The following is a 21953-nucleotide window of genomic DNA, read 5'->3' on the forward strand; positions in this document are numbered from 1 at the left end:
CCAAAGGGAGTCATTTGCTTATCACTATAAAGATAATAAACTTTATAATGTTGAAAATTGTATTGTTAAATTCAGGACATGGCTATAAATAGGTACATTTCAACAATGATCATGTGCAGTATTTTCCAGAGAATCTGCATTAATTTAGGCAATATCTAATTTCATTAAAAAGACAAAAATAACTTGTAATTTTTCAGTTTCCAGAACAGTTGATCAGAAGCATCGGGAAAAAGAAATCAGCCAAGTGTCGACGACATCCATTATGCAAGCCACCAGCTAGATCCCCTTCAACTCTCGTGAAACAAGAATTGATTAGTGATGAAGGTTAGTACTGTGTACATTGAGGGGTTGAAATTATTATTGATATCATCAATAGGTATTCTAAAAGTTTGTCATATTTTTGTGTGTACATAATTTCAAACAATCTTGTATCCTCTCAAGCAAATTCTGTGTATTACTCTACTTTTGTGGGAGGTTATTGGAGTTTATGGTACTTTTCATAATCCACACATCAAAAGTTTCTATTTTTTTACTGAAAACAATCGCTATGATCTTCAATTTTATAATACTCTTGGATTCCAGTTTGATGGGAAGTGTTTGGTCCTCAAATGATCTGTAGGATACAAAATAATTGGCTATATTTATTTACAGTAATAATTCTGCACAATAACTTTTGCTGGTGGATTCTGCCTCGTCAGTAATGAGGGACATGGTGGTATGCTTTTTACTGGTATTCTGTTGCACCGAAAAAAGCACTTGCTATTCATTTCACTCATGGCTTTGTTGAAAGCCTTGATGGGTTTGGAACACTGAGTTCACCATCAGGTGAAGTTTGCTACAGCCTGATGTCCTCAGCATATTTGTGATGTTTGGGCACATAAGATGGAGCAATAGATCAGATTCAGAATGGTTGTCAGAGTACATACATGACATCACATACAACCCTGGGATTCTTTTTTTCCTACGGGTGCAGCAGAATTACCACTAATTGATAGTGTGAAAAATAGAACTGTATACAGCATAAACATGTAAACAAACAACTGTAAGCAGATAACTAATGTAAATAAGCTGCAATACAGAGAGAACAAAAAAAATCAATAAAGTGCACAAGTAAGAGCCCTTAAATGAGTCTCTAATTAAGTTTGTCGTTGAGTCTGATGGTAGAGGGGTAGCAGCTGTTCCTGAACTTGGTGGTGCCAGTCTTGTGGCACCTATACCCCTTTCCTGATGGTAGCAATGAGAACAGAGTGTGTGGTAAGGGTCTTTGATGATTGCTGCTGCTCTTCAACAGAAGCTTTCTCTGTAGATGTACTCAATAGTGGGGAGGGTTTTACCTGTGAGGTCTTTGGCTGTGTGCACTACCTTTAGAAGGGCTTTACACTCAGGGTATTGGTGTTCCCATTACCAGACCTTGATGCAGCCAGTCAGCACACTTTTCACCACTCCTGTAGAAATTTGCCAGGGTTTCTGATGTCATACCAAACCTCTGCAAACTCTTGAGGAAGTAGAGGTGTCGATGTGCTTTCCTAACTATGCCATTGGGTCCAGAAAAGATCCTCCGAGATAGTGACTCCCCAGAACTTAACTATGCACATCCTCACTGATCACTGGATTGTATACCTTTCCTTTCCTGAAGTCAACAATCAGCTCCTTAGTTTTGGTGACATTCAATGCAAGATTTTGTTGGTGCACCATTTAGCCAAGTTTTCAATCTCCATCCATTATGCTGACTCCTCCCCTTTCTTTGTACAGCCTGGTATTATCGGCAAATTTGTAGATGGTATTATTGTCATACCTAGCCACGCAGTTGTAGGTGTAAAATGAGTAGAGCAGGGGGCTAAGCACACAGCCCTGTAGTGCTCTGGTTGTGGAGGAAAAGTTCTTAGAGTCTTCACTGATTGTGGTCTGGAGGTGAGGAAATCCATGATCCAATTACACAATAGGGTGTTAACTCTCAGGTCTTGGAATTTGCTGATCAGTTTTCAGGGGATGATGGTGTTAAATGCTGACTGTAGTCAATAAAGAGCATCCTGATGTATGCATCTTTGCTGTCCAGGTGTTCCAGGGCTTTGTGTAGAGCCAGTGAGATGGCATCTGCCGTAGACCTGTTACTATGATAGGTGAACTGGAATGTATCCACGTCACTTCTTCTCAAAACACTTTGTCGTTATTGATGTAAGTGCTACATGTCGATTGTCATTAAGGCAGGTTACAACACTCTTCTTGGGCACCAGTATGAATGAAGCCTGTTTGAAACATGTGGATAGCACACCCTGTTGGAGTGAGATATTGAATATATATGTGAACACCTCGGTAAGTTGGTCAGCACAGATTTTTAATACTCGGCCAGGTACTTCATCCGGGCTGGATGCTTTCCTCAGTTTCACTCTGCTGAAGGCAGCATGCATTTCATCCTCAGGTACATACGATTCCATCCTATGTGGAGGTGCGGAGGGGTGGTTCTTCACTGCTATATATCTTTAATAGATATGTTTTTAGTTGATGACCTTCACCATTTTATTATTATCTAGGTGCAGGTGTGTGGTATATTCTTCATGATTTCATTTGGTACTTAGACTTCTGATTCATTGGATATTAGATGTCCAGTGCAGTATTTAATATTTGAGTTGTTGGAAGGTGGGCATTTGACAAGGAATTGTACTGTCACATTAGTAGCCATGATAAATGGTACTTGTGCACCTTTACCAGCAAAGAATGTACTTGGATAAAGAAAGATGGATCTAGATTTCTATTTGCATTTGACTATTCCGATTCTGAGAAATTGTGGAAAAAATTTGGAGGTAGCTTATTGCTATTAATAATTTCATGCACCCTTTATATAATTATAGTGGAAATGCAGTCTATTATGTAATTCAGAAGAACTTATTGACAGTATTAGCAAGATGTTGATGGGACCATTAAATTGTAAAAGGTGCAGAAAAGATTCATGAGAATTTGATCAGGACTGATAGGCCTTGTGTCATAAGGAGAGGCTGGATATGCTAGCACAGGAGCAGCAGTAAGTCATCTGGTCTGTCAACCCTGATCTAGCATGGAATGCCTGTCAGTTATGCCCATTCTCCATGACCCTATTCAAAAAAATATCGGCGTCTTAAATACATTCAATGAGGCAACCTCTACAATTTCCTTGGGCACAGATTCATTCCTCTCTGGGAGAAGCATTTCCATGTCTCTGCCTTAAATTACTTCTCTGAATCTTGAGGTTACATCTCCTAGTTTGAATCTCACCTGTCAGAAGGCACATTCTCCTTGCTCTTCTCTTATCTGTTTCTTTTATTATGTTGTATGTCCCTATAAGATCTCCCATAATCCTTCTAAACTCCAATGAGCATAGTCTCAAACTACTCAATCTTTCTCCAGAAGCTAACCTGCACTTCTGGAATCAACCTGGTGTACCACCTCTCCACCACCTCCAAAGTCAGTATTTCCTTTATCAAGGAAACCATAACTGCACCTCACTAGTACTTTGTACATTGCAGCCAAACCACCCTACTCTAAATCCAATCCAACTAGCAATGAAGGCCAACATCCCATGTACCCTTTGTTTATCTGTAGCATCTGAAAACTAACCTCTTGCAATTAATGTACAAGCACTTTGAGGTCTCTACTTAACTGCATGTGAAAATTTGTTACCATTTAAATAACAACCCAAACTATTATTTTTTTTCCCAAATTGAATGAGTTCACATTTACTGACATTAAACTGCATCTGCTAGATCTTTGTCTACTCACTTAACCTATTTATGAGTCTACACAGGCTCTCTTTATCCTCTGGACAATTTACTTTTCCACTTAATGTCATGAACTCAACAAATTTAGATATGCTACCTTTGTGCCCTTTATCCAAATCATTTATGTATTATGTGAACAGTTGTGGTTCCAGCACCGATCTGTGTTAACCTATTAACAACCCTGCCAACAACAGAAACACCTATTTTCCCCATCTCTGTCTTATATTCCCCCCATCTCTATGTGTTTTTATGCAGGAGTTCTTTGTGCAAAACCTCATCCTGTAAATCTAAGTATACCCTATTCACCTATTCTCTTTCCACTACATTTATTATATTCTTAAAAAACTCCAGTAAATTAGTTAAACATATCCTGCCTTTCTTGAATCCATGCTGCGTCTGCCTGATGGAACAATTTCTATACAAATATCTCACTGTTTCTTCCTGAATGATAGATTCATGCATTTTCCCAACTACAGAAATGGAACTAACTGGCATATACTTACTTGTGTTTTGTCTATGTAACGAGATAAATTAAGCAGGCTTTTGAGGATTTGGATCGTTGAGGGAGAAAGAAAGCATAAGGGTATAACAGGCCATTTTATTAAAGTGTAATGTAATATGAAAAATAAGTCTAAGATACAATTTAACAATCTATAAACTGCAGCCTCACGCCCTTCTGCTTGACAAGGACTAGTTTGGAGAGACTCAGAGGTCCTTTGTGCTGATTTTGATTCCGATCTAAGGAAAAGACCCAAAAGAGTCTGTATTTCTTTCCTAATGAACACATACTAATTGACTATAAATCTTAATAACTCTTATAAAATTAATACATTCTTAGTGAAAGATGAGTCGTACATTGTCAACGAAACCTGTCCCACAAAAATGAATTCGTCTTATCATATCGCATTCTCTTTTGTCTTGCGTTCTGCATTTTGAGGCCCTATGGACCCAATGAATCAGGACCAGGACTTGCTTATCTTCCCAGTTAACTTGCCTGCTCATTTTAAGGATTGTGAAAGTAACAAAAATTCTGTTATTAACTCTTTCATTGCAGTCTACCCCATCTTTTTAAACAGTCGTGTTACATTTCCTGTCTTCCAAGTTTTTAGGATCTGTACAGAGTCCAGAGAATTTTGGCAAATTACCACAAAGGCATCTGTTCAGACTTTCAGCATTTCTTTCAGTACCCTGGGATGCATTCAATCAGGACTAGAGGCTTGTCTAATCTTTAGGCTGACCAGGTTTGCCCAGCACAACCTCTTCAGTGATCACCTCCTTTTGCAATAACATGACCAGGTTTCTTACAAAAATGACATACAAATCCAGAAGTTCTGTCCTTCCCCACCTTACCTTCATCTTTTCTCTTAACATTCTCTCCAGACTTAATTTCAGGCTTATTAGTCTCCTCACATTAACCTTCTGAACAGGCTTACTAATCTGTTCCATATTAACTCTCTTACTATTCTGAGATGTATTTTTGTGAATGATGGCAAATTTATCCACTAATCTCGCTGTTTGCTGCCACGTCTCTCTCTTCCAGGTATAATTTAATCTTATTTGGAACACACCTTTTAATTTCCTCAATTAATATCGATTCTCTCAATCTGTCAAAATTGTTATTTATTCCTTTTGAGGCATGCCAACAGTCAAAATATACAGATTTTTTCAGAGCAAAATCCATTTAAGATTGATTCCATGTTTTCACCAAACTCCTAAATTTTTGTCTATACGGTTCTGGAACCAATTCATAAGCTTTCAATACTGCTTGTTTAACAGTATCATAATTTTCCACTTGCTCTGTAGTCAAACTAGAGTATGCAATTTGTGCTTTTCCTTTCAATACACTTTGGAGTATAAGAGGCCATTTTTCTTTTGCCCATCTTGAACCATTAACAATCTTTTCAAAAAGCTGAAAATATGTATCTTTATCTCCCTCATCAAAAGGAGGAACTAGATTTACCTCTCTAATAACCAAAAACCTCTCCCCAGGAGTTACAGCTTCAATTCACTTTCTTCCCTCCATCTCAATTTTTAACTTCTCTAATTGAAACTGCCTGTCCCTTTCCATCTTTTTTCCAAGTCATATTTTCTTTGTTTTTCAATTTCCTCTGCCTCATATCCTCCGTTTTTCAGCTTGGTCTGCATCAGATCGTCTCTGTTTTTCAGTCTCCAACAACCTCCATTTCTCGCTTTCTTCTTCCACCCTCCATTTCTCTTTTTCTTCTTTCACCTTCCATTTTTCTCTTTCTTCTTCCACCCTCCATTTCTCCAATTCCAATTGCAACTCAAAAGATCTGTCTTCCAGAAAATTATGCAAGTCTTTCTCAACAAATGTTCCCTCCCCTATATAATATTTCACTATAATCTTCTATATTTGTATTTTCCTCATCCAATGCTTGACTTCAGTCAGCTTTAATGCCTTAGAAATAACCATCAGTTCTTCTTTTCTCTTGCTCTGCAGCTCTGTAGGTGAAGGTTGTGACAAAAATGTATGAACATCCATTGCTGCTGTTTTTCCCACACACAAGCTTTAAATTAGCTTGAAAAAAACAATTAGCTAATAAATCACAAAAATTCCAATTTTCAATCTGAAAGCACGAGCCCCCCATAAAATATTACGAGCCCAGAGGACCCATAAACCCAGCAGTAATAGATATTCACCAAGACAAATGGTTACTTAAACCAAAGTTGCTTTTAATTATCTTTAAACATGAAAACAGAATCACACTTTAACTTATCACTATCGACTTAACTAACCTAACTTAACCCCCTTCTAATTCTAAGCGCATGTGTATGTAATGTGTGTGTAAGTTCAGAAAAGTTCTTTGATTCACAATCCAATCTCACTTCTCATTCCTCCAAGTTCACTGGGCTTTAGTGCTTGAAAGGTAAATGGTTATTGCTCAGGAAGGTTCTTGTCAGTTTTTAGAGAGAGATTTGTTGTACCCTGAACACCCAGCCACTTCAGTGTCTTGCTGAAGAAATTTGCCCCATCAGGGTTTTCCAGGTGATAACCTCTTTCGTTCAGGTCACCACAGAGTTCCTTCTTGTTTCTCTAATTCCAAGTGAAACATTAGACAGCCAGTCCTCTCCTCTTGCATGAGCCACAAAGGCTTTGATCAGGCCGTCTTTCAAATGGGCTTTCCGTAAGCTTATCTGCTTGTCCTGTTCCAGTCCCAGCTGCTGATGCTGACTGTAACACTGTAGAAGTGATCTCTGTCTGTCTCTCTCTCACTAAGATAAAGCCTGTTGGACCCTCTCTGTTTGCAAAACCATATGACCCTCCTAGAACAGCAAGTTCCACTCCAGACAGAAAGCAGATCCGACAAGCTCTTTCATCTGTTGCCTTTTTGTAAACAGCAATCCATTAGTGAAGTCTCTTGGGCACTCTCTAAAGCTCTTGCAAAGGCTGTGAGGCCGATATGTCTAGCATTAGCAGAGCTTCAGTATTTCAAATAAGATCTGTTTTAAAGTGTTTATATATAACCTACACTAACAAATCTTTCCCAATTTATCTCCCCAAAACATATCTATATATTCTGTCACACCCCTAAACATCAATCTTTGGCATGTTACCTGTCTCTTCCACTGTGAAGACTGACACAAAATAGTTTAGGGCCTTGGCCATTTCCATATTATGCAATATTAATTCCCCGCTCACCTTTGAAGGGACCAAAGTTTAGTTTGGACATTCTTTTCTACTTTATATATATTTATAAAAATTTTCATTATCTGCTTTACCTTCTGTGTTAAGAGGGTGAGGAGGAACCTTATTGAGGTTTATACGATTGTAAAGGCATCGATAGGGTAGATAGTCACAGTCTTTTTCCCAGGATATGGGAGTCTAAAACTAGAGATTAGAGATTTGAGGTGAAAAGGAAAAGATTTAAAATGGGCCTGAGGGTTACCTTTAATGCACAGAAGGTGGTAGGTACAACTGTAACATTGAAAGACATTTTGACAAATACATGGATGGAAAAGGGTTTGCTTGATATGGGCCAATGTCGGCAAATGGGTGCATCTTGACGAATCAAGTTGGTTGGCATGGACAAGTTGGGACCAAGACCCTGTTCTGTTGTTGTTATACTCTGACTCTACTCCCCCAAATGATCATATACCTTTTTAATTAGAGTTAGGCTTCTTCAATCCTGTGGAATGGTCGTTCAGGAGGCAGCGCTGAAAGCGTAGCACTGGCCATCTGAAAGGGACAGCTTCACGGGAGGTGCCTCAGAGCGCACTCTGGCTCCTGTCCCTTCGTGCTGTCAGGGTTGGGATGGTTGACTGTCAGAGCTGGGACAGCCCGCGCTAGCTGCCCCACAGTGTGGGCACTGATACAGGGCTGTGGGGAGAGAGTGGGGAAGTGGGATCAGTATGGGGACAGCCCGTGCTGGCTGCCCCAGCACTTACTGCCTGCGCTGGGGGGCAGGGGCAGCTGGGAAGGGTCTATCAGGTGCTAGCCAGCTGATTATCATCCCCTTAGCAGCCGCTTGAAAGCGGCTGCATTCAGGTGCCAGGGGGACCTCAGTGCTCCAGCGATTATCCCTCCCGGAGGCCTGTGGGCATATGGGCATAATATGTGGCTTTATATCGGGGGATTTTGGCCACCTGAAAGTGCCTGTTGATTGAAGTTCAGAAAATAAACTGAGGTTGAGAGTTTTACTTTTAAATTGAGTGGCCTGTTCTGTACAGTGATTGCAGATAAATCCTGGTGATCATGACATTCCAAAATGCATGCTGCCACAATTCACAAGTTTTCACCCTTGAGTTCTCTTACATCAGGACTCTTTTACTCATGTTCCCACACACATGTTTGTCACTTCCTGGATCATTCAGATTCAGTTAGCCTGGATGTCCTGTCCATTGAACCAAGAATAGAAATGAAAGATTCTTCTGCATAGCAGAAAGATCAGAAACTTCACAGTATCGGGAGAATCTTACTCATCCCAGCGGGATTCATTCGACACCCCTTTCCCTTTCTTTTAAACACCCACTTCAACCATTTTGCCTTATTTTTGATCTTTCCAACATAACCATCAAGCAGGCATTATTATTTCTCCAACCAATATTGTGCTCCCTTCCTGTCTCTTAACCCCCACCTTTTATCCTTTTATTATCAAGATTGATGAGAGCAGAGCTATAGATGGTATTTAGATGGACTTTAGGAAGGTCTTTTGAGAATATCCTGCTTGGTTGGTTGGTCTGGTCACATGAAATCCAGGGTGGGCTGAAGGTAGGAGATAGGATGGTAATGGAGGATTGTTACTCAGATTGGAACCCCGTGATGAGTAGTGGGTCTCAGGGATTGGTGCTGGTTCCAATGTTATTTTTCATCTATATTGATAACTTTGAGATGACAATGTAATTCACATGATTATTAATTTCACTCGTTACTTTTCCACAGTAATTGTTAAAAAAAATGTGAACCTTGTCAAAGTTCACATAGGGTTTGTGATTTTTAATAATTTAAAGAAGATGAGCATCCTGTCCATGGTAACAGTGCTGTTCAGGTGGATTATGGCATTGCAGAGAACAGGTTCCTGTTATACAGCAATACAGGTGGCAATTTAAGGATACATTGATGATTCAGTCAACGATCATGAGTTAACTTTTGTGCAAATTGATGTACTTCATTTAACATGTTTCTAGAAGTAGTGTCAAAATTTGTAGAATAGTTTTATTTGTAAATGTAAAACTACCCAAGAATTTATTGAAACCAACTATTATTGGAGAAAGTTTTTCTCAGTTTGAAGATCTGAATTATGTCATAAACACAGTCAAAAGAGCCTTCATTCAGTGTTAGCCAAGGAATATTGGAGAAGGAAGACAAAAGCAATTTTATGAAATCCTAATCAATGAACACAAAAGAGCCCAGTTCAATATTATACACATATTGTTAAGGTTGTATGTTTCAATATGCTTCAAATGCAGGGATCACCTTGGGCATAGGGAATAGTTAGTGGTCTTGTCTTCAAAGATTACCCATTTTATTTGATCTTGTTAAATAAAAACTGCAGACTTCAGTTGTCAAGTACACTACAAACAAAAATCATTTTGTTTTTTTTGAACATATTCTATCATGAAACTTTGTATTTAGTGATTCTACATAATCAAGTATTGATTCTTTTTTTTGTCACGACTTGCAATTATAGTTAGCAAATTTCACATTGCTTCCTCAGGGACTGAATCGAGAGCACAAAGAATTTTTTCTTCTGATGGATTACAAATAAAGTAGCCAGAAGCTGAAATTTTATTGTAAATCGCATACAAACTCACAGTAGATGTCTTGAAACAACAACATAAACTTAATATATTTTGATTGAAAATTAAATTGCTGATATTAAAAATATGAAATATAAACAGAAAAGGCCAGAAACATGGGAGATTTGGCAAAATCTGAGAAGAGAGACAGGGTGATGGGGATTATAGTGAGCGTAAACAGATTACAAGACTCCAATGGTCTGATAAAATTAAATATTTAGGAGTAATTGTCGATGTGAATTACCAATCTCTATATAAAATTATGTACCATTATTGAGAAAGTTTAAGATGGATTTGACTAAATGGAAAGATCTTCCATTAACATTAATAGGTCGGGTAAATTGTATCAAGATGAATATCTTTCCACGTATTCAATATCTTTTTCAATCGATTCCTTGTTTACTTCCAAAGTATTTTTCCAAGATTTGAATATGGCGGTGAGGAAATTTTTATGGAAGGGCAAGTTAGCGAGAGTAGCATTTCAGAAATTGACATGGAAATATGCTTTAGGAGGACTTCAATTACCTCATTTTCAAAATTACTATGAAGCTGCACAAATAAAATTTGTTAATAGAATGTTAAATATTATGCAGTCTCCTAGTTGAGCTAAAGTGGAATTAGCTTGTATTTCTGAGTCTCAAGTTCATCAATTTATATTTAATTGGAATTCTTGTTTATTACAGGGATATAATATGCCTGTTTTAAAAAATTTATTAGGGATTTGGTCTAAAAGGAATTTTATTATAGGTTCGGGGGTAAGATATCGACCCAAACTCCATTATATTAAAAATAGAGTTATTACTTTCTCAATGAATAATATGTATTTAAGGGTATGGGATTCTGAGGCTGTAAAGGTGATTGAGGATTGTTTTGAAGAAGGACAGTTTCTTTCTTTTAATCAACTTAGAGAAAAATTTGGAATGCCGTTTAATTCTGTATTAGTGATTATCAAATTTGAGTTTTGGTCAGGGATCTAAAGAGTATAATGTTGAGTCCATTTGGGTAGAGATAAAGAATAACAAAGGGAAAAAATTATTGGTGGGTGTTATCTATCGCCCACCAAATAACAATAGTTTAGTGGCACAGGAAATAAATAGAGAGATAAGTGAGGCAAGTAATAATGATACGGCAGTAGTCATGGGGGACTTTAACTTCCACATAGATTGGGAAAGTCAAGTTGGTCACGGGAGTCTGGAAGAGGACTTCATAGAATGCATCCGCGATAACTTTCTTGAGCAGCATGTTAAGGAACCCACAAGAGAAAATGCTCTCCTGGATCTAGTGTTGTGCAATGAGATAGGTAGAGTAAATGATGTAATAGTCAGAGACCATCTGGGAAATAGCGATCATAGTATGATTGAATTTCTCATTCAGATGGAAGGGGAAATAGTTAGATCTAAAACTAATATATTATGCTTAAACAGGGGTGACTACCATAGGATGAGGGAGGAATTGGGCAGAGTGGACTGGGAGCACAGGCTAATTGATGAAACAGTTGAGGAACAGTGGAAGATTTTCAAATAAATATTTGTAATGCTCAACAAAAATATATTCCGGTCAGGAAAAAGGGTAGCAAGGTAGGGAAAAATCAACTGTGGTTAACAAAGGAAATAAAGGAGAGTATAAAATTGAAGGCGCAGGTGTACAAAGCTCCAAAGAGCAGTGGGAAACTGGAAGATTGGGAAAACTTTAAGAGTCAACAAGGGGTTACAAAGCGGGTAATAAGAAATGAGAAAAAGGATTATGAAAGTAAATTGGCACAAAATATAAAAACAGAAAGCAAAAAATTTTATAAATATATAAAATGGAAGAGGGTGGCCAGAGTTAACATAGGACCCTTGGAGGATGAGAAAGGAAAACTGGTAGCAAAAAATAAGGAAATAGCCGAGGCATTAAACAAATATTTTGTGTCAGTCTTCACGGTGGAAGACACGTCCAGCATGCCCAAGTGCGGAGTTAAGGATGCGAATGTTGGGGAGGGCCTTGATAAAATAGTTGTTACAAAAGAAGTAGTGATGGAGAAACTAATGGGACTAAAGCCAGACAAATCACCTGGTCCTGATGATATGCATCCAAGGGTTCTGAAGGAAATGGCAGAAGTTATAGTTGATGCATTGGTGGTCATATACCAAAATTCCATGGATTCTGGGCAGGTCCCGGCAGACTGGAAGACAGCAAATGTCACGCCACTTTTTAAGAAGGGATGTAGGCAGAAGACTGGAAATTATCGGCCAATTAGCTTGACGTCTGTAGTTGGAAAAATGCTTGAAGCCGTCATTAAAGATGAAATAGTGAAACTTTTGGAACGTAAGGGTTCAATCAGGCAGATGCAGCATGGTTTTAGAAAGGGAAGATCTTGTTTGACAAACTTGTTAGGATTTTTTGAGGATATAATGGGTGCGGTGGATAGAGGGGAACAGGTTGATGTTGTATATTTGGATTTCCAGAAAGCGTTTGATAAGGTGCCGCACAAGAGACTTCTCAGTAAGTTACAGGAAAGTGGAGTCCGGGGAAGAATATTGGCCTGGATTGAAAATTGGTTGTCTGACATGAGGCAGAGAGTCAGGATAAATGGGAGTTTTTTAGGTTGGCAGAGAGTGGTAAGTGGGGTGCCGCAGGGGTCGGTGTTAGGCCCACAACTGTTCATCATTTACATTGATGACTTGGAGGAGGGGACAAAATGTGGTGTAGCTAAGTTTGTGGATGACACCAAATTGAGTGGAAGAGCAAATTGTAATGAGGATGTGGAGAGTCTGCAGAGGGATATAGTTAAGCTGGATGGAGTACAATGTTAGTAAGTGTGAGGTTATCCACTTTGGCAAGAAAAATAAAAGAGCTGAATATTATTTAAAGGGTGAAAAACTACAGCATGCTGTTGTGCAGAGGGACTTGGGAGAGCTTGTGCATGAATCGCAAAAAGTTAGGTTGCAGGTGCAGCAGGTTATTAAGAAGGCAAATGGAATGTTGGCCTTCATCGCTAAAGGAATTGAATTCAGACTAACTGCAGGTTAGTCTCTCTGACTGCCAATGTAGCATGCAATTTATCTTGAGTATCTGGTCCATGGTGACCCCTGAAACTTGATCATGCTACTAAACATAAGCAAAGGTGATTAGAGATGCATTTTTTTGTCACTAATATTACTCATTACTTAGCACCCCATGTGTGAATGCTGTCTGTGCCTTTCTACATTCAGGCATGGGCAACTGGGTGCATATTATTGACCACCTCCAATAGTAACAGAGATGTTGAGGAGCAGATAGTGAGCCAGATTTTGGAAAGGTGCAAAAAAAATAGTTGTTGTATGGATGATTTTAACTTTCCTAATACTGATTGGTATCATCTTAAAGTGAAAGGATTGGATGGCGTGGAACTTGTTAGGTGTATTCAGGAAGGTTTCTTTGCACAATATGTAGATAGGCCAACAAGAGCAGTGGCTTGACTTGGTATTGGGAAATGAACACTTAAGAGAAAATTATCACAACTGTGTTGGAGAAGGACAGCAATGGACAATTTGGGAAAACACTTAAATGGGGTAGAAGAAAATATGATACTATTAGGCAGGAGTTTGGGAGCATAATTTGCGAGCAGATGTACTCTGGGAAATGTATGGCAGAAATGTTGCAAATGTTTATGGAACATTTGCATAGTTCCATTGAAACAGGGCAAAGGTAGTAAGATGAAAGAACCATAGTATATGAAGAATGTAGAACATCTAGCTCTGGAGAAAAGAAAAGCCTATGAGGGGTTTAAAAAGATAGGAACCCAGATTTTTAGATTAATTTTCAGAGTACATACATGACATCACGTAAAACACTGAGATTCTTTTTTTCGGCAGAATCACCATTTATTGGTAGTGCAAAAAAAACTACACAGTGTATCCATGTTAAAAAAAAGTAAACAGATAACAAATATAAACAAACTGCAATACAGAGAGAAGAAAAAAAATAGAGAGAGAAGAGATTGCTGAGCCATTGGTAATGATTTTCGCATCATCTCTTGGGACATGGAAAGCACTGGAGGACTAGGGTTGGTAACGTTTCCCTGTTCAAGAAAGGAAGTAGAAATAACCCAGGACATTAGAGACCAGTGAGTCTTACTTCAGTGGTGGACAAGGTGTTTGGGAAGATCCTGAGAGACAGATTAACATGTATTTGGAGAGGCATAATCTGATTAGGGATAATCAGTGTGGCTTTGTCAGGGGAAGGTCATGTCTCACGAACCTGATTGAATTCTTTGAGGATATAGCTGACTACATTTTTAATTTTTTTTTAACTTTAAATTTTAGACATATAGCATGGAAAAAAGTCATTTTAGCCCAAGTTCGTGCCATCCAATTTACACCCAATCAACCTATATCCCCAGTACGTTTCGAACAGTGGGAGGAAACTGGAGCCATATAACTATGACAGCACGGAAACAGGCCAATTTGGCCCTTCTAGTCCGCATTGATCCAAGTACCCTCCTCTAATCCCACTTACCAGCACTCTGCTCATATCCCTCCATCCCCCTCCCATCCATATACTCATCCAATTCTTTCTTTTTTAATTTTTTTAAATTTTTCACACTATGAACCATATTAACGAAAATACACACAAACATTTCCCTCTTGAATATACACAGTGTCATTTTCTCCCTTTTTCCCCCTCCCTTCACTCCCTCCTTCCCACCCCCCTTCCCTACTCACTAAACATTCAACATATACAATAAGCCCATTAAACAATGTCATCACACAATGAAAATAAACAAGAAAATTGTGTCATCTACTTTTACAAACTGGGTCAGTTCATTTAACCAACTCTTTCTTAAATGACAAAATTGACCCTGCCTCTACCACCTTTCCCGGAAGCCCATTCCACACAGTAACCACTCTCTGAGTAAAGAAGTTCCCCCTCATGTTACTCCTAGACTTTTGCCCGTCAACTCTCAACCTCTTGTATCCATCTCTCCTACTCTCAATGGGAAAAGCCTTGCCACATCAACTCTATCTATCCCTCTCATTATCTTAAACATCTCTATCAAATCCCCTCTCAACTTTCTACGTTCCAAGAAATAAGGACCTAATTTGCTCAATCTTCTTGTATTCCAGATGCTGAAACCCAGGCAACATTTTTGTAAATCTTCTCTGCACTCTCTCTATCTTGTTAATATCCTTCCTATAAATCAGTGACCAGAACTGCACACAGTACTCTAAATTTGGCCTCACCAATGCCTTGTACAGTTTCATCATTACTTCCTAACTCCTATATTCTATGCACTGATTTATATAGGCAAGCATACTAAAAGCCTTCTTCACCACCCTATCCTACCTTCAGGGAAGAATACACTGTTATTCCTAGATCTTTCTGCTCCACTGCATTCATCAATGCCCTCCCATTTACCACATATGTCTTGCTTTGATTATTCTTTCCAAAATGAAGCACCTCACACTTATCAGCATTAAACTCCATATGCCGTCTTTCTGCCCACTCCTCTAAGCAGTTTAAATCCCTCTGCAATCTTTGAAAACCCTCTTCATCATCCATAATTCTCCCTATTTTACTATCATCTGCATACTTACTAATCCAATTTACTGCCCCATCCTCCAGATCATTAATATATATGACAAACAGGAATGGTCCCAAAACCGAACTCTAAGGTTCACCGCTTGTCACCGGCCTCCATCCTGACAAACAATTATCTACTACTACCTTCCTTCCAGCCACTGTTGAATCCATTTGACTATATCCAAATTAATACCCAAGGACTTAGCCTTCCTAACTATCCTCCCAAGCGGAATCTTATCGAAGGCCTTATGAAGTCCATATAGACAACATTCACTGCTCTACCCTCATCAATATTCCTAGTTACCTCTTCAAAAAATTCAACAAGATTGGTCAAACACGACCTTCCATACACAAATCCGTGTTGAGTGTCCTTGATCAGACCCTGTCCCTCCATATACTTATATATACTATCTCTAAGAACGCTTTCCATCAGTTTACCTACCACAGACGTCAAAATTACAGGCTGATAATTGCTAGGCTTGCTCCACGAACCCTTTTTAAACAAAGGAACCACATGCGCAACACGCCAATCCTCCAGCACTATACCCATCTCTAATGACATTTGAAAAATCACTGCCAGAGCCTCCACTATTTCCTCACTAACTTCTCTCAAGGTCCTGGGGAAAATCCTGTCAGGACCTGAAGACTTATCCACCTTTATATGTTTCAAAAGCTCCAGTACTACCTCTTTCTTAATCACTTTAGTCTCCATATTTACCCCCTTTGCTTCTTTTACCCTGCACAGTTCAATATCCTTCTCCTCAGTAAATAATGAGGAAAATAAATTGTTCAAGACCTCCCCCATCTCTTTTGGTTCCACACACATTTGTCCTTTCTGATTCTCTATTGGACCAATTTTATCTCTCACTTTCCTTTTGCTATTTACATATTTGTAGAAACCCTTTGGATTTATTTTCACCCTACTTTCTATAGCCACCTCATACCTTCTTTTAGCTTTTCTAATTTCTTTCTTAAGATTCTTTTTACATTCAATATTGTACCCAAACTTCTCCTTTTTTCCCTGTTTCTTATATTTATTGTAGTACTCCCTCTTTTTTCGAACCAAGTTTCCAATATCCCTTGAGAACTATGGCTCTCTCAAATTTTTGACCTGACCTTTCAACCTAACAGGTTTATAAAGATTTTGTACTCTTAAAATCTCTCCTTTAAAAGACCCTCCATTTCTCTATTACATCCTTCCCAGAAAACAAATTGTCCCAATCCACCCCTTGTAAATACTTTTGCATCTCCTCAAATCTAGCTTTTCCCCACTCAAAAACCTCAACTCTGGGTCCAGACCTATCCTTTTTCATAATTACCTTGAAGCTATGATCACTGGACCCAAAGTGCTCCCCCATACATACCTCTGTCACCTGACCCATCTCATTCCCCAACAGTTAATCCAACACAGCTCCCTCTCTGGTTGGTACCTCTATGTATTGATATAAAAAGCTATCTTGTACACATTTTACAAACTCCAATCGTGGAAAATCCATGCAGACATGGGGAGAATGTGCAAACTTCTTACAGACAGCACAGGATTCAATCTTATGTCCCAATCACTGGAACTATAAAGGCATTATGCCAACCATGCCACTCCAAAGATAGAGGTGGAGCAGTGCATGTTGTTTATGTGGATTTGATGAGGATCTCCATGCAGGTCTCATTGCAAAAGTGAGCAAGCATGAAATCCAAAGAGGTCTTGCATTGTGGATACAGAAGGCAGAGAGTGGTTGTCAATAGTTTATGTTCTTCATGAAAGTTGTTGACTACAGGGATCAGTTCATGGACCCCTCCTCTTTGTGATTTTTATAAATTAAGTGGAAGGGTGGGTTAGTAAATTTGTAGATGACACAGATGTTTGGAGTGCTGTGGATAGTCTGAAGGTTTCCAGATGTTTCAAAGGGACATTGATGGGATGCTGAGGTGGAAGATGGAGTTTACCCCAGGAAAGTGTGAAGTTGCTCATTTGAAGGCAGAATACAATGTTCATGGGAGGACTTTAAGTAGTGTGGAGGAACTGAGAAATCTGGGGTTCATGTCTATTGGGCACTCAAAGTTGCTGCACAGGTTGATTGTGTTGTTAAGAAGGCAGATAGTGTGTTTGTCTTCATCAACCAAAGATGGAGTTCAAGAATTATGAGGTAATGTTGCAGCTATATGGTACCTTAGTTACACCCACTTGGAATTTTGTTTTCAGTGCTGGTAGGATGTGGATGCCATAGAGAGAGTACAGAGGAGATTAAGAATTGGAGAGGATGGTTGCGTGAACTTGGTCTTTTATCCTTGGAGTGAAGGAGGGTGAGGAGTGACCTGATAGTTGGTGAGAAGCATTAATTGTGTGGGTGGGCAGAAGCTTTTTCAGAGCTGAAATGGGTAACATAAGTGGGCATAGTTTTAAGGTGCTTGGGAATAAAGTACAGAAGGTTGCAAGAGATAAGTTTCTCCACACAGAGAGTGTTGTGTGCATTGTTAGGTCTGCTTTGTTCATGAATGAGTGAGTCAAACACCAGACTGAGTCGAAATCAAGGTTCTTTGTTCTTTATTGCCGGATTGTAACACTTGCAACTAACAGTGTTAGTTGGAGAAGGCGCATTCTGCTGTTATCAGAAAATGGTGTTTTTTATATACCTTAGGATACGTACTTAGTAAATTATCATACCATGACATTGTCCAATGAATAAACTGTTGCTGTCCCTCCCTGCTAGCCTCCTGCACATCAATTTGTCATCCCCACTCTTATCTTGAGAGTACAAGGTCACAACTGTATCTTGTTACGGCCCAGCACTGGGAGACTCCCTCTACATTCCCAGCTCATGATGTTTTTACCTAACAGCATGGAATGCACTTCTGGGAGCAGTGATGGAAGGAGGTACATGGAACTGAGAAAAATAGAAGATTATGCAGTATGGAAGTTCTCAGCAGATAGAGTTCATTATTATGTTAGCTCAACACACTGGGCCTGAGGGTCTGTACTGTACATTTCTATGTTCTAACCATAAATTTCTCTTGGACCAGTAGCCATCTGGCTGTACTATTGTAACATCACTTTTTTGCACTAACTGCAACCTGTCCCATTTATTATCTTTTTTTAAAAATCTCTTGTGGTAATTTAATTTGTAGAAATTATTGCCCTGTGTAACTGACAATAATTTAGATGCTTGTATGGGAGTCTATTTGAATAAATTCATTTATGCTTAGGATAGGTTTGGCACAGGAGCAACCTTCCCATTTGTTTAAATGGAGAGGAATGGGAGGTGCTAGAGATAGTTTGAGTTTACATTTCAATTGTTTTTTTAAGTTTTTTGTGATCTAGTATGCACATTCTGTGAAATTCCAAACAGTACTTTTATTTTTTTCTGTATGAATATACTATTATTATTTTTGAATGTACATTCAGGAAATTCATATTTTCTGAGATCTAGCATGTGGAAAAATGTGTTTCCCATATTTAAAGATGTGGAGCTTGTTCTTCCCATACAATACCTTCCCTGGACTCATGAGATAGCACTTTCACATTCAGGCCATTGTGCAGGCTGTGATTGTTTAGGTTCTGGGTGGTTTGGAGCTGCATGACTCGTTGCCAAAAAATATCCTGGAGTGGCAGCCCACCATGGCAGTGATCAAGCCGGTGCTCCAGGTGGCGAGCACAACCAAAGGCACCAGCCTGCTCAGCGACGCTGGCCTCAACAAGCAAACTGGCGGTTGAACAGTAAGTGCAGCTTAAAGGCCAGCGACCCCAAAATGGGGTCATGACATCAGAAAAGGAGGGCAACGGTAGGAACAATGCGAGTATAAAAGTCGGGACTGAGCCCCCAATAAAACACAGAACTTAACGTGACTACACTACATGTGTGTGTCTTCTTTCAAGTAGCACATGGTTACAATTGGTAACCTCGACAGTTTAGATGGCATCTAAACCCAATGATGACCGAGCCAGCAGAAGTTCATGCAGTTGCTCTCAAGCTGCCAACCTTCTGGATGAATCAACCACACGTGTGGTTTGACCAGGTTGAGGAACAGTTCCAGATCGAGCAGATCACAGCAGAATCCACCAGGTACTACCACGTGGTGAGCGTCCTAGATCAGGGCAGAGCAGGCTGGGTGGCCAACTTCATCCAGGAACCTTCATTGGAAGGCGCATACACTGACTTCAAGGACTTGCCGATCGAGACCTTCAGGCTGTCATGGTTCGAGAGAGGGGCATGTCTGCTCCACCTGGATGGGCTCGGGGACAGGTGCCCGTCAGCTCTCTTGAACAAGATGCTGACCCTCCTGGACAAACATGAGCCCTGAATCATGTTCGAACAGACATTCCTGGAGCAACTGCCCGCAGACATCCAACTGCTCCTGGCAGATGCTGACTTCAGCGACTCCCGGAAAGTTGCAGCACTAGCAGACATTCTGTGGAAACAGAAGAGAGAGTGCTCAGCATCCGTGGGGCTCATCCTTAAACCCCGCAGCCAGACCTGTGAAGACCCGCCAAGAGAACAACAGTCCTACAGAGGATGCAATCCCAATGACCAGTGGTGCTTCTACCACGAGAGATAGGGCTCCAGAGCCCACCAGTGCAGGCTGCAAAGCACGTTTCATAGAAACGTCGGGTCAGCTGTTGCTAATGACCATAAAGGCTGGCCAACAAGACAGCCTCCTGTACCTTTGGGACTGCCAGTATGGGTGACACTTCCTCATGGACACAGGGGGAGAGGTCAGCGTCCTGCCCCTGTCAGGACAGGACACCAGGAACAAGCAGTCAGGCCTCATGCTGAGGGCTGCCAAGAACAGCACAATTAAGACCTATGGTACCCGCAAGGTCCAACTGCAGTTGGGAGGGAGCCAATGGGTATTCACGCATTGGGTATTCACGCAATGGGTATTCAGTGCAGACTTCCAGCATGCCCCTGCCAAGACTTTTCAAACCTTCCCCCTCAAAGACTCCAGGCTCCCAGCACTCCTCCTGGACTCCGTAGAGCAATCGAATGTGTATTTCAGGGTCCTGGCTGAGTTCCCTGCAGTGCTCACCTCCCATTTTTCACGGTGATGTCCTGACATGGAGTACAGCACCACATCGTGACCCAGGGCCCGTTGTTCTAAGTGAGGGCAAAACGTCTTCCTCCGGAGAAGATCCAGCTGGCGAAAAGGAATTCAGGAAGCTGGAAGAGGTTGGCATCGTAAGGCAGTCAAGCAGCCTGTGGGCTTTTCCCCTGCATGTGGTTCCCAAAGCAACTGGGGGATGGAGACCATGCGATGACTACCACTGGCTCAATGAGGCCACAATACCAGATTGGTACCCCATGCCGCACATCCAGGACTTTGCTGCTAACCTGCATGGGGCAAAGATCTTCTTCAAGTTGGACCTTGTGCAGGGATATCATCAGATCCGGTACACACCGCTGATATCCCCAAGACAGCCATCATCACCCCGTTTGGTCTCTTTGTATTCCTCCAAATACTGTTCGGACTAAAGTACACCGCACAGACCTTCCAGCGACTCATGGACGCAGTGGGCCAAGCCCTGGACGGCACCTTTGTGCACCTGGACGACATCCTGGTGGCAAGCAGGAACCAACAGGAGAATATGACGCATCTCTGCAAGCGGCTGAGCGAGCTCGGCCTGATGATCAACCCAGCCAAATCCCAGTTTGGATTGGAGGCCATCGACTTCCAGGACCACAGGATAACCAGGGAAGGAGCCACACCCCTACCCAGTAAAGTGGAAGCCATCTGGAAATTTCCTAGCCCCAACACGACCAAGAGACTACAAGAGTTCAGGGGGATGATCAATTTCTACCACAGGTTCATCTCCTCAGCTGCCAGGATCATGCAACCCTTGTTTGCCCGGATGGCAGGCAAGGCGAAGGACATCACCTGGGACAAGGAGCCAGCAGAGGCCCTTGTGAAGGCCAAGGAAACTCTGGTGGCCACCACTCTCCTGGCATATCCCAGGTCATGCACTCCAATTGCCCTGATGGTGGATGCCTCAGGAATGGCGATCGGCAGAGTTCTGGAGCAGCAGATCGAAGAAGTTGGCGCCCACTGGTTTTCTTCAGCAAACATTTCCAGCCTTCAGAACTAAAGTACAGTGCTTTCAACAGAGAGCTACTGGTGCTGTACTTAGCCATCTGTCGCTTCAGGTACTTCCTAGAGGGCAAGTCCTTCATGGCTTTCCCAGATCACAAGCCCCTGACTTTTGACTTGGCTAAGATCTCAGATCTCTGGTCAGCCTGCCAGCAATGACACCTGTCTTACATCTCGGAATCCACCACAGATGTAAGGCATGTCTCTGGCAAGGATAATGTGGTGGCTGACACACTGTCCAGGCAAAGTATCCATGTACTATCAAGAAGAGTGGACTTCATGGCACTGGCGGAGGCGCAGCAGAAGGACAAGGAGATGCCT

At 40.7% G+C, this 21953-nt stretch overlaps 1 protein-coding gene across 16 annotated transcripts in view; it reads left to right on the plus strand.

The window, feature by feature from the left end:
- The window catches only part of LOC138755231 (lysine-specific demethylase 4C-like), a 417729-nt gene that overhangs the window by 191564 nt on the left and 204212 nt on the right, over positions 1–21953 (plus strand). For all 16 annotated transcript variants that reach the window (XR_011352148.1, XM_069920849.1, XM_069920842.1 and 13 more), the window contains one exon: positions 198–324. Coding sequence is in view for 15 of the 16 variants with exons in the window: in XM_069920849.1 (XP_069776950.1) it covers positions 198–324 (127 nt within the window). In the remaining variant the exon portion in view is untranslated. The remainder of the gene's footprint in view (positions 1–197; positions 325–21953) is intronic.

Source organism: Narcine bancroftii, chromosome 1 (genome assembly GCF_036971445.1).
Source record: "Narcine bancroftii isolate sNarBan1 chromosome 1, sNarBan1.hap1, whole genome shotgun sequence".
In the NCBI taxonomy this organism is placed as follows: Eukaryota; Metazoa; Chordata; class Chondrichthyes; order Torpediniformes; family Narcinidae; genus Narcine; species Narcine bancroftii.